The sequence below is a fragment of the Cygnus olor genome, chromosome 8, assembly GCF_009769625.2.
Source record: "Cygnus olor isolate bCygOlo1 chromosome 8, bCygOlo1.pri.v2, whole genome shotgun sequence".
Classification (NCBI taxonomy): Eukaryota; Metazoa; Chordata; class Aves; order Anseriformes; family Anatidae; genus Cygnus; species Cygnus olor.
Genome location: NC_049176.1, coordinates 31,943,209 through 31,959,961, shown reverse-complemented (window position 1 = coordinate 31,959,961; position 16,753 = coordinate 31,943,209). Strand labels below are relative to the sequence as shown.

General features: G+C 50.9%; 1 protein-coding gene across 2 annotated transcripts; it reads left to right on the top strand.

Moving 5' to 3' along the window:
* Window positions 1–243: 243 nt before the first annotated feature.
* On the top strand, window positions 244–12,072 carry PTGER3 (prostaglandin E receptor 3). Of its 2 annotated transcripts, none has more exons than XM_040564955.1 (2): window positions 244–1,115; window positions 6,293–8,379. In XM_040564955.1, the coding sequence occupies exons 1-2, from the start codon at window positions 285–287 to the stop codon at window positions 6,539–6,541; spliced, it is 1,080 nt and encodes a 359-aa protein (XP_040420889.1). In that variant the 5' UTR covers window positions 244–284; the 3' UTR covers window positions 6,542–8,379. The 2 variants fall into 2 exon arrangements, with proteins under 2 accessions (XP_040420889.1, XP_040420888.1); XM_040564954.1 differs by lacking the exon at window positions 6,293–8,379 and adding an exon at window positions 8,936–12,072 and having other exon boundaries at window positions 250–1,115.
* Window positions 12,073–16,753: the final 4,681 nt, after the last annotated feature.

Sequence of the window (16,753 nt, the reverse complement as noted above, 5' to 3'; positions counted from 1 at the left end):
GAGCCGGGCGAGGGGCGCCCGGTGCACGGCGAGCCCCGGCCCCGTCCCGCGGCCCCGCTCGGGCACGAGGCGGCGCCCCCTGAGGCGAGCCCCGGGCGGGCCCCGCGCCGCCCGTTCCCCTCCCTGAGGGCGGGCAGGGCCGCCCCGCCCCCGCCTTTAACGGCCGCCGCCCGCCGCGGGGCCGCCAGTGCCGCGCCTCGGCCCGGTGCCTGCCCGCGGGGCGCCGCCATGGGACGGGGCCGGGAGCGGGGCCGGGAGCGGGGCCGGGGCTCGCCGCCGCCGCCATGAGCCGCCGCCCGCTGTGCCAGGGCGGCCCCAACGGCACCGAGCCCGGCGCCATGCGGCCGCGGGGCAACGGCACCGGGCGGGCGGCGGAGGGCTGCGGCGCCGTGTCGGTGGCGTTCCCGTTGACCATGATGATCACGGGCGTCGTGGGCAACGCCCTGGCCATGCTCCTGGTGTCCCGCAGCTACCGGGCCAAGGAGAACCGGCGGAAGCGGTCCTTCCTGCTGTGCATCGGCTCCCTGGCGCTCACCGACCTGGCGGGGCAGCTGCTGACCAGCCCCATCGTCATCTCCGTCTACCTGTCCGACCGCACCTGGGCCGCCGTCGACCCCTCGGGCCGCCTCTGCGCCTTCTTCGGCTTCAGCATGACCGTCTTCGGCCTCTGCCCGCTCTTCATCGCCAGCGCCATGGCCGTGGAGAGGACGCTGGCCATCCGCACGCCCCACTGGTACGCCAGCCACATGAAGACGAGGATGACCAAGACGGCGCTGCTCGGCATCTGGCTGGCCGTGATCTCCTTCGCCCTCCTGCCCATCGCCGGCCTGGGCCGCTACACGCTGCAGTGGCCCGGCACCTGGTGCTTCATCAGCACGGGCGACGGCGAGCTCACCGGGAGCTTCTTCGCCTCCACCTTCGCTGGCCTGGGGCTCTTCTCCCTGGTGGTGACGGTGGCGTGCAACCTGGCCACCATCGAGGCCCTGGTGTCTCGCTGTCGGACCAAAGCGACCGCGCCGCGCTCCAGCAAGCAGTGGGGGCGGATCACCACGGAAACGCTGATCCAGCTGCTGGGGATCATGTGCGTCCTCTCGGCGTGCTGGTCACCGCTGCTGGTAGGTCACCGCCTCGGCTGCCGCAGCCTTCCCTGGCCCTGCGCCCACAGGTGGCTCAGGTTCCTCGTGGGCACCGTGGCCACGAGGGGAAAGGAAGCGGGGGCAACAGCTGGGACGGGGACGGAGCCCTGGGAGTGGCTGGTGTGGGTGCTGGTCGGAGAGAGGCAGGGAGCGGTGCAAGAGGTGGGCACGCTGCAGCGCATCGGGAAAAATAAGACCAAAGAAATGCCGTAGAAAGGAGGGGTGATGAGGACAAGAAAGGTCGTGTAAAGAGGAAGAGGGCAGGAGGTGAGGAGACGGTGGGTCTGGGAGGAGGGCACTGAGGTCAGCAGTGCTGCGAGCAACAGGCAGGCGATGGGGAGATGTACAGGGGGGGTGGGATGGCGGTGGGACAGGGTCTGCACCCCTGCCCTCTGCGGCCAGACGGGGAGGTTTACCTAGTGGGTAGCACAATCGGGATCTGAAGGTGCCGGAGCAAGGGGACCGGAACCTCCCTGCTCCTTGTTGAGGTGAACCTGTCAGCAAGTTCATCCAGCCCCTTTGTGATGGAGCCCTGTGCTGATGGGAAGGAGTTATTTCATGTTTTTTATTTGCTCCTGCTTTGCACCAAAACTTATCTCTGTGGTTCATGAGGAAAGGTACAGTGTGTGACTTTGTAAGTGCCCGCTAGTTTTCAGCAGATTGCTCACTCTATCTTATTTAAGGCAGCGCTTCCGGCTTTTTGTTTCTTTTCCTTTTTTTTAAAGGACCCCTGAATTTCTTTCCATTATTTTATTCTTCCTCATTTCTGCCCCTTTTTGTCAAGCTGGGATAAATCCTTCCTCATGGTTTAGGAGTGGAAGAGGCTGAATCCACCTCTGCTCCTACTGTATGGGATGAGGGCACATCTAGGAGTCCAGTACCCTCTATAAAATGGCCAGTTTGTCCTGCTGCCAGAGGACAGTGTGACTTTTGGAGAGTTTGTGCTTGGAATCCTTAAGCAGGAAAGGGGAGAAGCTTGCTAGAATAATTCTGCAGTTACATGACAGGTACTGTGTGGCCTCGGAAGGATTTTTCTCCCACTGTGCACAGAGAACTTGGCTGGCCCTTTCCAGACCGCGGCACATCTCCGCTAGGAGTGTCCGGCTGTCCCACCGATGGGTACAGCTAAGTCCCAAGGGAAAACACTGGGATTTCTTTATTTCTCCAGAAGTTAACTGCCACGTGTTTATCCTCCGTAATTAAAAGGATGAAAACATAAGAAGGCGGTTATTAAATGCAGGAAGTGCATTTGCCTCTCAGTCCTAGTTTTTGTATTCTCCCCATCTGGAAGCAGGTTCTGCCCTGTGCTTTGCCATCTTCCACCAAAGCTATCACACATGGGGGTTTAACCAGCCTTGTAGCATAGAGCAAAAAAGGGATGAGAGACATCTCTTCTCTTCCTTCAGAACATGAATACTCTGGAAAATCAGTGACGATGCAGGGATTCCCTTGGGTGGTTTGCTTCCAGTGGTATTTTGCAGACTTAAAAGCCAGAGGTCAAGGCAGTGCAGCTGAATGGACCTGCGGGAAGTGGAAAGGAGGCCCCCGCGGCGCGAGGATCAAGCAGAGGGCAGAGCTGCTGTAAGCACTCCATGGGTCAGAGGCAGCCACGGCTCTTGGGGCCGCAGACAGGGCTGGGAGGTCGGCGCCGCTGGCCCTGGCGAGCAGCCCGGCACTCCGGGCGAGAGCAGGGCTGCAGGGAGGACGCTGCTGGGCAGCCCCGGTGCTGCTGCTGGGGCTGGTGCTGCCCGGCCAGGGAGCAGCTGTGGTCCGGAGTGAATCTGCAAACAGCTCGCTTCACAGCACAGCGGCAACGCTGCAAAGCGATCGCTTGGGCTATAGGGTCCTGCAAAGCTTCTCCGCCTAGTCAGCGTGCCTGCCAGGCTTCGTAGGGTCAGAATCAAGCGTCACGACTACACCAGAAGTTTTGTACTTCCATTTTTTCTATACAACTGCAAAGGAAAAATTAGGAATAAGAGGCCAGGTTTTTGGAAGAGTGAGCTTGGAGCAAGGCGAGTGTATTTTCAGTGAAAGCCAAATGAAAGAACTCATTTAACCTACAGCTGCATCATTTAGCAGTTGTAAGAAAGCTCATTTAAACAGGAATCTAGGGATTTTCAGAGGAGACTTTAGAGTAAAAGAGTCTGAGATTTGTAACTGAGAACTAAGGGATGCTGACAACTGTTTGCCTAATAGAAACAATGCCCCTTCACACAGACTTGATCTGTTGATGAAAATGAGAATATCAAATAGGATTTAACAGAAAAGCGAAACTTCTGATGATAGCGGCTGTGCACGGAACAGCTTAATGAAGCGTCCCTCCTTCCTGTGATTTATGGGATGTTTGGTAGAAGAGAGGAACTGTATTCATAACGCAGGCATGAGATCTCTTATTGTGCAGTCAAGACTTTACTTGAATTCAGCATGGAGAACCTGAAAAATGCTCCACTTACGTAAGGTATTGCTTTATCATAAGTGGTTTCCAGTCTGCACCAATCTTCTGTTTATTTTGGTGTTCAACTGTTGAATGTAGCCACTGAAATAAGCCAACGGCAGACTGAAATGAGTTTGAGGTAACATGGATAAAGCTCTTCTTTGTTTGCACAGAAGCACAGCTGCAGCACAGACTGTAATTCTCATAATAATGCTTTTAGCAGCTCCAGGTTACAAAATTATGCACTCGCAGGGTGCTTTCAAGGCTATTTAAAGCTGAACTGGTCAGGTATTTTGCTGCTTTTCCTTTCAACATACATGTTCTCCTTAACCCTCCCGTCAGACAGAAATCGATGGTACTCTCCTTTAAAGGTGTTTTTATTATAAATTTAGTATTTTGTAATATTTTTAAATGCGCAAAACTGCTATGGAAAGCACCTTTGCTTAGGGAGAGAAGGCAGTGGTGTCACTGCGCTGCAGATGCCTTGACTTGCATGAACCAGCAGCTTCCTGGGGGTGCTCCGCTCCCCTCTGACGCCGAAATAGCCGCCTGGTGCAGGTGTCCCGGCCTCCTGGTCGCTGCGGTTTGCGTGCTGCAGGGAACACCTGTGGACCTGCCAAAAGGCTGGATTTTGCCAGACTATATTTGTCTTAGGTAAGGGCACAACCAGGCAGTAAAACTTAGAGCACGTGCCTGATGGAAGCCTGTTAGACTTCACCAGGATCTGTCACGATTCCCTGTGTTACTGCCCTTCTGCAAACAGGTTTTCCATGTTGAAATCCTCGGCCTTGTGCATCAGTTCTCCAAGAGGATTGCCAGTGATTTCACTAGCATGGGTTTCGCAGAAACAGAGAGGGGATTTGCTTGGGGTCACCCTGCAGTCCTGCGGGACTGGCAGATGTTTGGCCTTTCCTAGCTTTGCCTGCGACAGGCGGTATTTCTGCTGTAAGAGAGAAATCCACATCCATTCCAAGCAGTGGGAATCCTCCTTCAGGGCTCCACAAGGAGCGTGGAGCTGCAATGACATTTGGCTTGCTCAGGCTGAGGTCTTTCATTCTGCCTTAGCTTCCACAGAGGCGGTAGAAGTGAGTCCAATTTTGACTTTAAAATAAGGTGGTACGTGACTGTAGGTGTTGTCTCTCCATCTGGGCTTCTGCATAGTTCGCTCACCGCAGCCATTATTTGTACTTCATCAGGAGAATCCTGTATTCCTTCTACAGCTTTCTTTGCTATGTGGGAGAGAATTATTTCAGCAACGGATTAGGACTAATGGGAGAGGAGAAGCAGTGTAAACAGATAAATCCTCCTGTCTTCATGATGCATAGAAAACACGCTTGGATTTTTGGAAGCTATCTCATGAAAAGATTTTGCAGTTTGGGACCGGGAAGTTCACATCGGATTCTTACCCCGCATTCCAGACCAGCTACTCACAGCTCTTGCTTCGCCTAAAAATACATACCTGCAAGCATAGCAACTGTTTTATTGTCCATCCTTTACTGCAGATAGCAGCCCTATGGCCCCACGGATTTTGGTAAATGCCTCCTAACTGGGGCTCTGCAGTGCTGCCGCGGGGAAGGAGCCTGAGCCTGTCGCTGCCCAAGTGCTGCACAGAGCTCTGCCGCGGAGAATTCCTTGTGATCTCCAGTCAAAAAAACCTTTCAACCTAGTTTCTAAAACTGGAAAAATATCTTTGGGAAAGACTTTTTGTCTTTTTTTTCCCTAAATACAATGAAAGTTCACTTCAAATACTTAGTAATGTGATAGCAAGCCGCCTGGATCCCTGAAGGAACACAGACTGCCCGTTTAACGTTCAGCCCGCGGCAGTGTGTCACGGAGCGATGGCGGCTAGCTGGGAACCTCTGAAACAACCCGAAAATCTCTTGTGGGCTGCAGACAAACTTTACTCAAAATGCTGTAAAGATACCTCACAAAGCGTGCCCGGTCATTGGCTATCAGTTTAAAAGCCACAGCAACGGAAGTTTAATTGTAAAACTGCATTCAGTAACAGCAGATTGTTATCTTATCAATTAAATGTGATTACCAATTGCATTACTATAGGTGTTTTGAGCCCACGCTTTATTGGCGTAGATTGTATAGTTCTATTGACTTTATTCCGCCTGGTGTTGTGCCCCTTCTTTTTGCAGTCTTCCTTCCAATTAATTTAGAGGACCAGTACAGGCCATGATAAACGGCCTCCAAGGATATCAAACAAAATTTCCAGTAGAGCCACCAATGGCCCAACAAGTATTCCAGTAATGGAATATTATGTAAGAAAGACAAAAATAAACAGCAGTTGCGTGCTTGAGAAATGCATTTTATTAGTCTAATATTTTTGTAGCTCCATGGATTCCGTAACAAAAGAACAAGACAACAAGGTCTACAAAGCTGCTGCAGGGTTCCCCAAAGACGGGCTAGAAGAGCTGATTTAGGGGCAGTAATCCCAGTGCTGGGAATGACAAAGAGGTTTGGGTTCGGCCGTAGCATGGGCTCGGCGCATTTCCACAAGGCTGCCCCTCTCCACGGGCTGCCAGGAGCAGGCTGCCAGGCCCGGCGGGCGCGGGGCGCTGCTGAAGGTGCTGCAGGCCCGCGGGGACAGGCACGTGGTGGAGCTGGGGTTGTGCGAGTCTGGTGCGTGGCCGCCTGGTGTGTTTTGGGTCTGTATCCTGTATTTTTGAAAACCTCCACCAGTGGCTACTTCTCATTTTATTTAAATTAAATGCAGCAGATGGAATCTCAACTGCTTCTATTTAAAGAAACAAAAACACTTCTGCCTTGCTGTTGGAGTGGCCCTGTCTCCCAGACTCCTCCGAGCCTTTCCCAGGCCACCGCACGGTTATTGATCCGGCACCCGGAAGATTCCTCCAAGGGGACAGATGCTGCCCGTGGCCAGCTCCCTGCTCCCCCCCGCCAGCCGGCCCTGCTCCCAGCAGTGGTGCTGCTCTCTGACAGCGGCACTGGGGAAAAGCCCTGACTGGGCTCACGTCGCTGTGTGTACGGGTTGTGCTGGCTCCTTTGAGAGGCCAAGGTCAGGAGGTTGCACGGGGCTGTCAGTAAGTGACCGGGAGCCCAGTCGCTTGGGCAGTTCCCTGCACATTTGGGACCGGCACCCGTCTGGTGCCTGGCACCCCCTCGCACACGCAGTGGACCTGTGGCACGTCACAGCGTGGTGCTGCACCGCCTCCCTGACATCCGCTGTGGGCACCTCAGAGACCGCGGGCCTACTGCCTCGAGTCTGCAGGATTTCCTGGCATTCGAGGCCTTCGGTTCACAACCAGAGAAGATTTGTGAGCAAAACCAGGACCTGTCCAGGAAGAGTCACTCGTTAACTGCCCCGTGCTCGGCGCACGACGAATCCAGCACAGAGGCCCCGTACCGTCCGTCCCGAGGGGTGGGTGGCTTCCTGCTGCCACGGCTCGGCTCGTACCGGGGCGCCAGACTTGCTGAGGTGCATCCGAAAGCCGGCCCTGTCCTCCCGGCGGCCCTGGCCTTTTCCTGTCTGGCCTTGCTGTGGAGCAGCCGGGAGGCGCGCTGCGCGGCGCGGCCAGGTGCAGGAGCACAGGCGTTTCCCCACGTGATACGCACGCCGCTTGGCAGCAAGCTGCTCGCCGAATGCTGCTCAGAAGTTGTTTTGGTCCCTGTGTTTGTAGGCTCCTGGAGAAGACTTTGCAATACAACATGTAATGTAGCTTATCTGCAGAGAACAAGCTAAATGCCTCTGAAGTAGTATGCTTTAAAACTGCTGCAGCTGGTACAAATTGTTAAGGGGAAAACTTTAGACAGCAGATACCAACCAACTAAACCATGGGAAATAAATATATCTGACATCTCTCAAAACATGATTCATATTTCCCATAGTCGTATATTGGTATACGAGAGCATCACAATGCCCAGCACCATCTCACCAGCTTTAACAAGACGAAGGAAAGCTTCTGTCCCTTTTTACCTGGCTGAGCAGCAGCCCGGTGACTCAAAGCCCGCGCTCCTCCAGCCGGAGCCCAGCGCTGGGCAGCACTGCCGGGCCGAGCCCTCCTTCAGCTGCGGGTTTCCTGTACAACCCGCAGCAAACCAGCCCTCAGCGGCGCCTTGCTGTTCTGGGCTCTCACACGGGAGCGCAGGTGTCCTTGTGTTCTGGGGCTCCTTTTACTGGCAGTTGTAAAGCAAGACTTTTGTCTTAATTTGGAGAACGAGGAAGCCCAAAGTATCGTTATTTTAGTTGACTGAATCATTGCCCTGCAGCCTTCAGTCACTAAGTCCTTTACCGACTGTGAGCCTTGTAGCCCAGCGGCCTCGGAGGCAAAGCTGCCTCGTCTTAAAGGAGTGAGTGAGTATTGCAGCACCCGCGGCTTGCCTTCCCTGAGGGGCAGCAGTGTCCTGACACCTGCCACCACACAACACCCGGGGCAGCCCCGTGCTGCGTAACTGCTGCAGTAAATGAGAAAGCCGCCGCTCCTGCTCGCCTCCAGCCCCAGCGGCATCGACCCGCGCGTAGCGTTCGGCTGCCACCGGAGCTGGCTGCTCTGTGCCTGAGCTGTGGGAGACGCCGGCCACGGAAACTTGCGCTCGTGTGAAACGTTTCGCTGTGCCGGTACAGTCTCAGTTGTGCCCGTCTGGATGTCGTGGGAAACAGATTCCTGAATACATCGCTGTGCGCGCTGAGGGAGCTGAGCTGAGGGCAGAAGGCGGGGGTTAGAGGTCAGGTTAACACAAAAGGCCGTCTGCGGCTTCTGGCAAAACAAAATCTTTTTTTTAGTTGACATAAAATACTTTCTTGTCCTCTAGTCCAAAGCGCTTTCATTAACCCTTTTCTTTTATTTTGGGTCCGTTCATAAGCTGTCTTAAAATTTATACGTCATAGAATAAAACATGCTAGTTTTACAAGAAGTGTAGACGTTTTCGTATTTGAAATTCTTTTTCCTGACATCTACTCTTCATAACGTAATTTTGAACTACTCATTAGGAGTTATTCAGTTGGTGTTTGTAATTCTGGTAATACAGAAATGATAAAATGAGTCCCTCTGAATCAGTTTTGCCAAGTCAGTGATTTCCCTTTCTAGCCACCGGGATTTAGCACACGGCTCTCTGTGAGGTGTCAGGGGAGCAGCGTGTGCTTCCTCGCGTTAGCATGGGATCTGCAGATCAGCCTGATGGGTGGCTGGGAGGTAACAAGTTTGTCATGCTCGTTTGACGTGCACACGCAGACTGAGCTGCTCTCTCAGAGCTTGCTTACTTGTTATGGCCATGGTCTGAAATCGATGAGGAAGGAAAAAATCCCTTGGCAGGATTTTATCTTCAGGGGTATTTGCATATACTGATACAGATCTGGTATCTTAACTTGTATTGTTTTTTTCCTCCTGACTTTCTTTAGATAACGATGCTGAAGATGATCTTCAGCCACACGTCGTTTGAATACTGTAAGGGATTCTCTGCAGAAGCCCAAAGCTCAGAACTGTACAAAGAGTGCAATTTCTTCTTGACAGCTGTGCGCTTGGCCTCACTAAACCAGATACTGGATCCGTGGGTTTATCTGCTACTAAGAAAGATCCTCCTGCAGAAGTTTTGTCAAGCAGCCAACGCTGTCTCCAAGTGCTCTAACAACGAGTGGAAAGAGAGATCAATCACGTTGTCAGATGAAATCCGACGGACAGCGGCGTGAAGGAACGTTGATCCACTTGCACGGAAACTGCTTTCGCCAACAAGTGGTTTTAAATCTTACTGTGAATCAGGGTGTTTGTAACGCGCTTGCATCTGCATAAATAGCTGAAAACGGCATTACTGAGTGGCCTTATAGTGCCAAATTATTATTTATCCAATGTGCCAAAAATTCTCAAATATAGACAAAGCAATTGGGTTTGTTGCTAAATTCTGTTGTTATTGCAGTTCCAACTGAGCTGCAGAACATGACTTTTCGTGTGTTTAAAATAGAGGCTGGAGGGATTTTTTCTTACATTAAGGTAGAAAAAAAAATGATTTTCCTATCAGGGGACATTTGGAACAGATTCAACAGTTTAATTACTGAAGAGACCCACTCCTATATATAATCCTAATACTAAGATTATCAGTTTCAGAGAGTCTTTCTTCCTCCTTTTTTCTGGAGGGACAAGGAGAGAAAGGGGCAAAAAGTAGAAGAATTAAAGGAAGATAAAACTCAGATTTTATTTAGATTTCTATGGCTTAAAACTGAAAAGGTTGTATTGTACCAGTGATGGTAGATCATCAGTCTCTTTTGAGAACTGAATGTAGCCTGTGTCTCATGACACATATTGTCCTGACAAGTACTCATTCTGCGTGGATGCTAAAGTTAGCTTATCTGCTGAGTAGGATGTAGCATCGGGACACACAGCGTAAAGTGAGAGATCTGTGGTTTGTGTTTTTTTTTAATAGCAACCTGTGAAACACCCAGGCATAACAAGAATTGCCGTTAGCAAAGCACACTATAAAACTACTTTGCGCAGATGGAGAAAGTGATAAACAGACTGTAAGTGACAGTAAGTGTTCTTCTTCCTGTAGATAAATGGCAAAGGTTTACAAAGCCAGAAATACCGCTTTCACATGGGTGGTTTTATTTGGAAACGCACATGTCTGGGAAGAAAATGAACATCAAATGATTCTTAAGTAATGAGGATACCACTCAAAACTTCTTAATTATTAAAATGCTCTACACAGTAGCCAAAGTATTACCTGAGAACAACTGATCTCTTTCTTCTTTCCTCCAAAAAGACAAATTTGAGAGATACGGCAGCTTTGGGAATTTTTCCAATAATGGAGACTGGAAGAGATGGGTAGAATTATGTGCATCAGTCAAATCTTTCCTCCAGGTAACTTTCAGGTTTTATTAGAAAACTGAGTTCTAACCCATTTGTGTTACATCTGAAGTTTATTTTCACAAGGACTGCATTTTTTCCTATTTTCTTTGTCCTTTTTCTAGATGATAGCCTCTAATGGCTCCTCTTTAGTGGCCTCTTAGGTGAAACTACACGCAATACAATAAAATACAATATATCGTGTAGTGGTACACCGTATACTTTGTGCCAATAATAACCAATTCAGGGGCCTTAAAGGCAAATATAGCCGTGCATCTGCTAGGAAATTCTCGTGGAAAATTGAATTTTAATTAATTTTTGCTTCCCTTCCTTTGTTTGTAAAAGTAACTACTCAAAAGAGAAACCAACTACTCACTTTCCTTGTTCCGCTGCTGCGTAGTCTAGTTGTGTATCTTCGTATCGGTCAGAAATAATTAATCTGACAGCAAAAGCCACTCTTTGCATAAACGTAATGTGGAGGCAGGGGGGTGCGTTTGAGTGCCACCTAAAAGCTGAAGTCTTACTTTCACTCAAGGGCCAGCCTACCACCACGGCGAGGCACTTTGACATTTGGCAGGGTGCCGCCTGTGTTCTGCAGCACTCCCCAGCTGCTCTGGGAGGCAAACCGCCTCCTCCAGCCTCGCTGCTCCAGGCAGAGGCCGCAGGGAGCTCGGCAAGCCCCAGGCCTGTGTCCTCATCAGCACCTGGGCACGTGTAGGTGTGTGTCAGGAAATAAAAACTGCACTGGTTCTCTTGGGAAAAGCGTCTTGCAGGATTCAAACTTTTTTTTTTTAACATTATTTTGTGATATACAAAGCCTCTTCTGTCCAAAGGATTCATATTGTTCAGTTTGTGTACACTAGCTGTTTAAAACTAATAAACAAGCCCAGTCCCTCGTAAAGTATGTCAGGATGACCTCAATAATTAGACCGAACCATTTCTGAATAGCAGCACAGCCAGAGCACACGGCTTGCCGAGGGACAGCAAGTGGTCAGGAGGGAAACGCGCTGTGAGAAGAGTGACTCAATACCTCGTTTATCAGCTCTTTTACAGCCGCAACAGGAAAATGCTGTTTTTTCTTTTACATAAAGAATCATATATGTGGTAATGATCAGATAGCCATGGGCTTGTTATTCTTAAGTAGGTCAAGGATGGTTTCACCATTCACTTAAAATAATTTTGTTGCTCCATGCCTTTCCTTTGTGGAGTAGGACACTTCTGAATTTGGAAAAAGTCAGTTCTTTCCATCTTTGTGCACAGTGATATGAAGGAGAATCTACTTTAAATATCAGAAAATGGGAAAGAACATCTGCTTTTAATTCGTTTACAGAAGAGCAGTCTAAGCACTATTTGCCAGCCATGCCTGCCGTAACGTGACATGGCTGGAGGAACGCACTTTCAAAAATGAATCAGAAAGCTTTAGCATAAATTAAAGTTTTTATTTCCCACTTACTTTTTCAAGTGGGAAGGTGTATTTTTGTTGCCTTTCTTTAAAGATGCCTCCTATGTGATATATTTAAATTCCAGTACAAAAGTATTTCTAATACTGGTTTTAATATGTTGTATTCCTGTCAAAAATTTTATGGAAGCAGTAGTGAATGGGAAGCCTACTTCGAAATCATTGTTTGCCTTATAAACTAGCCTGTTTGTGTACCAAATCAGTGTGTGTTGTGTCTGTCAGAATAAAAGCCCAGCAGAATGACCGGCCTCCTGTGCCTCGGTTCCTGCTGCCGGGACGCGTGCGCTCAGCAGCCACAGCCACCTGAAGCAGCACTGCTGGTGGTCCTGCTGCCGCTTCACGGCCTCGCAGGAGTTTGCAGGGCTGCACCACTGCTTTTTGATTTAAAAGAATTGTTTTCAAGCTGGATCAGCTCAGGGATCCAGTTTACAGTGCAAGCCCCAAAACCACCCTGTCTGCTGGTGAAGGATTTGGCACAGCCAAAATGTCACTTACATGGAGAAGCAGGGTTCACCAGAAATCATCTTGAAAGAATCCCTCTTGTGAGCAAGCTATTGGAACATTACAGTAACACTCCCGTGTCAGATCCGCACATTTTCCCTTTACAAACCACGTTAGCAACTACTAGCAAGCCGCGCCAGTCCTGGCGGCGATGCACACGCTGCTCATTCAGCTGGCGTTTGTGCTGCGGTAGTGCTGAGCGCCGCGGCACTGTGTGCTTCATCCCTGCCAGGGGAGGCCAGCAGCCATGGTGCCTCTGCCGTGGGCACGGCCCGTGCACGATTCTTCTGGATAGCACAGGACGATGAAGCACAGGACAATGAAAACGCTGTCCTGGAATGTGGCAACTTTGATGTTGATGTATTTTTCCCTTAAAATTTCCTGCCCCAGAACAGAATCAGAATTAGGTGGAACTTACCTTAGTAAGATAAAAAAAAAATACATTATTTAAATGATTTATTTTTATCTTTTCACATTTTGTAACTTCAGCACAGACCTCTATTGCCTCTAAAGCAATTTTATGCAGAAGAGGAGCGCAGAAGAGCTGTGGTGAAACACTGGAAACATGGCTTGGACAAGCAAAGCCAACCGCCCAACCTGATTCCCTCCTCTGGTGAGTCAGTGCAATGTCACCGTGTATGAAATGACCTTCAGAAGAGAAACAGCAAATAATTACATGCAATTTTCCCTAATTTCTAACATTCTGCCTGTTCCCTCGCTGCTCCATAGATCGACACTAATTGCTGTGGTGGTACCACATCTCGACTCAGACTTGGCACCCAAGAGCACGGCCGCTTGCCAGTACCGAGCAAAGCTCATGTTTTCCCCATAATTTGCTTCAATGATGAGTTTTCTTGGCCGCCCTCCGCAGGTTCTCCCGAAGAGAGGAGCTCTGCATCACGCAGGGCAGGTTCTCCAGGACGCGTTTGTGGTGCAAACACCGTGCCGCTGCTGGGCAGGAATCAGTCAAGGGCTGGAGAAAAACCTCTCCACCGGCAGCTAGTCACAGCAACATGTTTTCAGGTGGTCGTGTGTCTGCAGAACAGGCAGGCGGTGGTGGTGCCGGCAGCGCTGCCTGCGTCCTCCCGCACCCAGCAGGCCGCGGCAGGCCCGTGCCTCCGGCCACCCAGCGCAGCCTCCAGCTGAGGAAATGCCTGCAGGGAGCCCCAGGCCCTGCACACGAAGGGACTGCGAGTGAGGGCTGCGCACAGCAGGAGGAGGAGGAAGTGGGATAAGGATCAGTGCAGAGCCTGCATCGCCGCCCCAAGTGGGAACGTGGGGGGGAGGTGGCGGCCTCCAGTACACCCCATGGGGGGGTGAAACCTCAGGTGCCCAGGAGACCCCTGCAAATCGCTGGGTTTTCTGATTCCAACAAACTTCAGAAGGCAAGAGTAACAAGAGGTGACCGCAGGGCTGGGGCACTGCTGCTGTGGAGCCAGCTGAGCGAGCTGGGGGTGTTCAGCCCGGAGAGGAGAAGGCTCTGGGGAGACCTCAGAGCGGCCTTCAGTGCCTAACGGGGGCTGCAGGTGAGATGGGGAGAGGCTCTGTTGGGGTGTGTGGGGATAGGACAACAGGTAATGGCTTTAAACTAAAAGAGGGGAGATTTAGATTAGATATGAGGAAGAAATCCTTCGCCATGAGGGCGGTGAGGCCCTGGCGCAGGCTGCCCAGGGGAGCTGCGGGTGCCCCATCCCTGGGGGTGCCCAGGGCCAGGCTGGGGGGGCTGTGGGCAGCCTGGGCTGGGGGCAGGGGGCTTTGAGGTCCCTTCCAGCCCAAACCATTCTCTGATTCTCTGAAAGCCCAGATTATATTTCTTCTGTTCACTTGAATGAGAAATGTTTTTAGATAAGATAAGATTAAATAACTTTGAATAAACACTTGAAAGCATGCTGGTGACAGTCTAAAGACAAGTGAAGGCAATGACAGCCGGCAGCCAGCCCCAGCCCCTCCGTGCTGGTTGCCCTGCAAAGCCTGCTGACCACCACCCCCTTTAACTTAACTTTTTTTCTCATTTATGGATTCCTTCCTGGGATTTCCCGGTGCAGAGCAGCAGCTCAGGTGCTGTAAGGGTCATGGTGCTGCCCACGACAAGGCACTCGCCTGCCCCTGCTGCGTGCCCCTGCGGCACAGCTCAGCCTAATCTTCCTTCCATTGGGTCATTTGATCTCAGTTAAGAAAAACAAAACTGCTTTCTAAAATGCACGTGCAAGGGAGCAGAAAAGGTCATGAAGTGCCAGTGCTGGAGCCACAAGAGGTAACCACTTCTGTCTGGAGCAGTGGCAGGAAGGCTGAGGGTCGATGGGGTCGGCTGCCGGGAGTTGCAGCAGCTCCTGAGAGAAAGGCTGGGCCTTTTGACAAATTATAAACACAACAGCAAAGACAGAAGATAAACATTTTCAAATGACGGTGAGAAATTGGGTTGCCAGAGGTATGCAACAAAGTGGCCTTAAAGGCGAGCAGCTATCTGTAACACGGGAGCTCTGCCTGCTTCTGTGTGAGTAGCTGTGTATTCAACGAAGCGTTTTAAATGATGCCAAAGCAATAAAAGCCTGGCATTTTGGACCAGGGATGAATTGCCTGAATGAGCTGCAACCTCAGCCTGGTTTCCATCAACACTTTTGGTGTTCCTCTGCAGCCAGGGACCTCGAGCCACCCCAGCCCATGTGCCCGACCTTCCCCAGCTCCTCCTGGTGGGGCTGGGCTTCTGCAGCCCGGGCGTCTGATTCTGAGGTGGTGAAGGCATGCAGTGCCCATCCATTTCCTACATCGGTGCACGACTGCAACGGCAGCTTGCACTCCCCTGGCTGCTCCTGTCCAGCAAGCTTGGGCCCAGTGGTTCTTTTCCAAAAAATGCTGGCAAGAGCCCCTGGACCAGAAAGGTGTTCACAGCAAAAAACCTGCGGGTCGCAACCAACTTCATGAGGACAGAATCCGTGGTGTCACTCTCTGGAGTTCATGTTCCAGGGATTCCTACTTCGGGATCTCTGGCTGAGTCCCTGCTCCCTCTAGCATGCTTTTGTGCGTTTCGCTTGAGAACGACGAGTTATAAATTAACAAGCTGCTACTTTTATTTCTTACCACGTTTCTCGCCCAGGAAGCAAGGGAGCTGCACAAGCTGGTGAACACAATCTTAAAGGATTTTACCAGAAAAATGTGGCAGCTCGCTGCCGCTCCAGCAGGCAGCAGGTGCTGGTTCTGCAGAGCACTCTGCCTGTGCAGCATGCCCAGCTCCTGCGTGCCCAAAATTCACCTGTCCCCAACACTACTTGCATCGAAACCGAAAATGTGCTTGGTGCTCAAACCTGCTTCCAAACTACCACAAACACCAGCGCTGGGTATCTTTAAGCCAAACACTTCCAGGCTCTCTCTCCCTGGTGTTTCCGTTCTTGTTGGAAGGGGCACAGGGCGATTTCCCATTGCTGCTGGTATCTGAGCTTCTTGCGGGGCTGTTAGAGACAGTCAGGCTGCTGGGGTGGGAAACAGCTCAGAGCTGTTTGGCATGGGGCAGGAGCAGGACAGTGAGCAGTCACTGGTGGATTTTCACTCTTTCACAGATTTCTTGTTTACGAGAAATGTTGGGAGACAAGTCTGTGTAGGTGTGTTGGGAACAGATCATTCTCAAAAGGTCCAAGAAACACCAAACACTGAAGTGTGTGCCAGGTGAGGCAGCACATAGGACATTGAAGGGACACAGCGCTGCGTGCACGAGCACACACCCGGCATGCACCCAGAGACAGCTCAGGGCTCACCCCAGACCCTCATCATTGCTGGTCCCCGGCAGCATCGCCCCGCGCACAGAGCTGTCTTGCTGGGCACTGACACTGATGCTCATGGGGCATGCACGGGGATTCAGCCCTCGCTTTGGTCCTCTGTAGAACATAAAAGAACCACTTTGAATATAAAATATGTTAAATATGTTCAAATGCATTTTATTAACGACAATGTGTTTATATTTGGGGCTGCTTTGTTTTGACAATAAATCGTATCAAAGGATAGAAGCCCCAGTTATTATGACTTTCTTTAAACACACTGTTTAACAAACCTCGTCCACCCTTCAACACGCAGGCTATTTGCATAGAGTGGAGCCACGGTTACTACATGCACAAATAATTTCAGCATTTATAAAGGCTCGTAGCCCTGCAGATGAAAGGAAATACACACCCCATTTTGGAGTGACTTTATAGGGTGAAGCATTAATTCCCAGCAGTTTTGCAATTTATATGACAGGTTGAAGTCAGCTGGATTTTTGCCTGATGTGTTTGCAATTCACTGGCTCTGGATGTGAACAGGCTTTAAAGTGCAGAGACAAAAACTCGCCCGGGAACCCTTTGCCCACATTTGGGCATCGTTTTTTCCCATCCTGACAAGTTAGGAGAAGGTCTCCGCCCGCTGCCATCCCCGTGCTGCCACGCCACAATCCGGT

Excerpts from the sequence above, each read along its gene's own strand:
- PTGER3 (XM_040564954.1), top strand. The coding sequence starts at position 285 with ATGAGCCGCCGCCCGCTGTGCCAGGGCGGCCCCAACGGCACCGAGCCC. Across the intron at positions 1,116-8,935 it reads CGTGCTGGTCACCGCTGCTG|ATAACGATGCTGAAGATGAT; the intron begins GTAGGTCACCGC and ends GACTTTCTTTAG.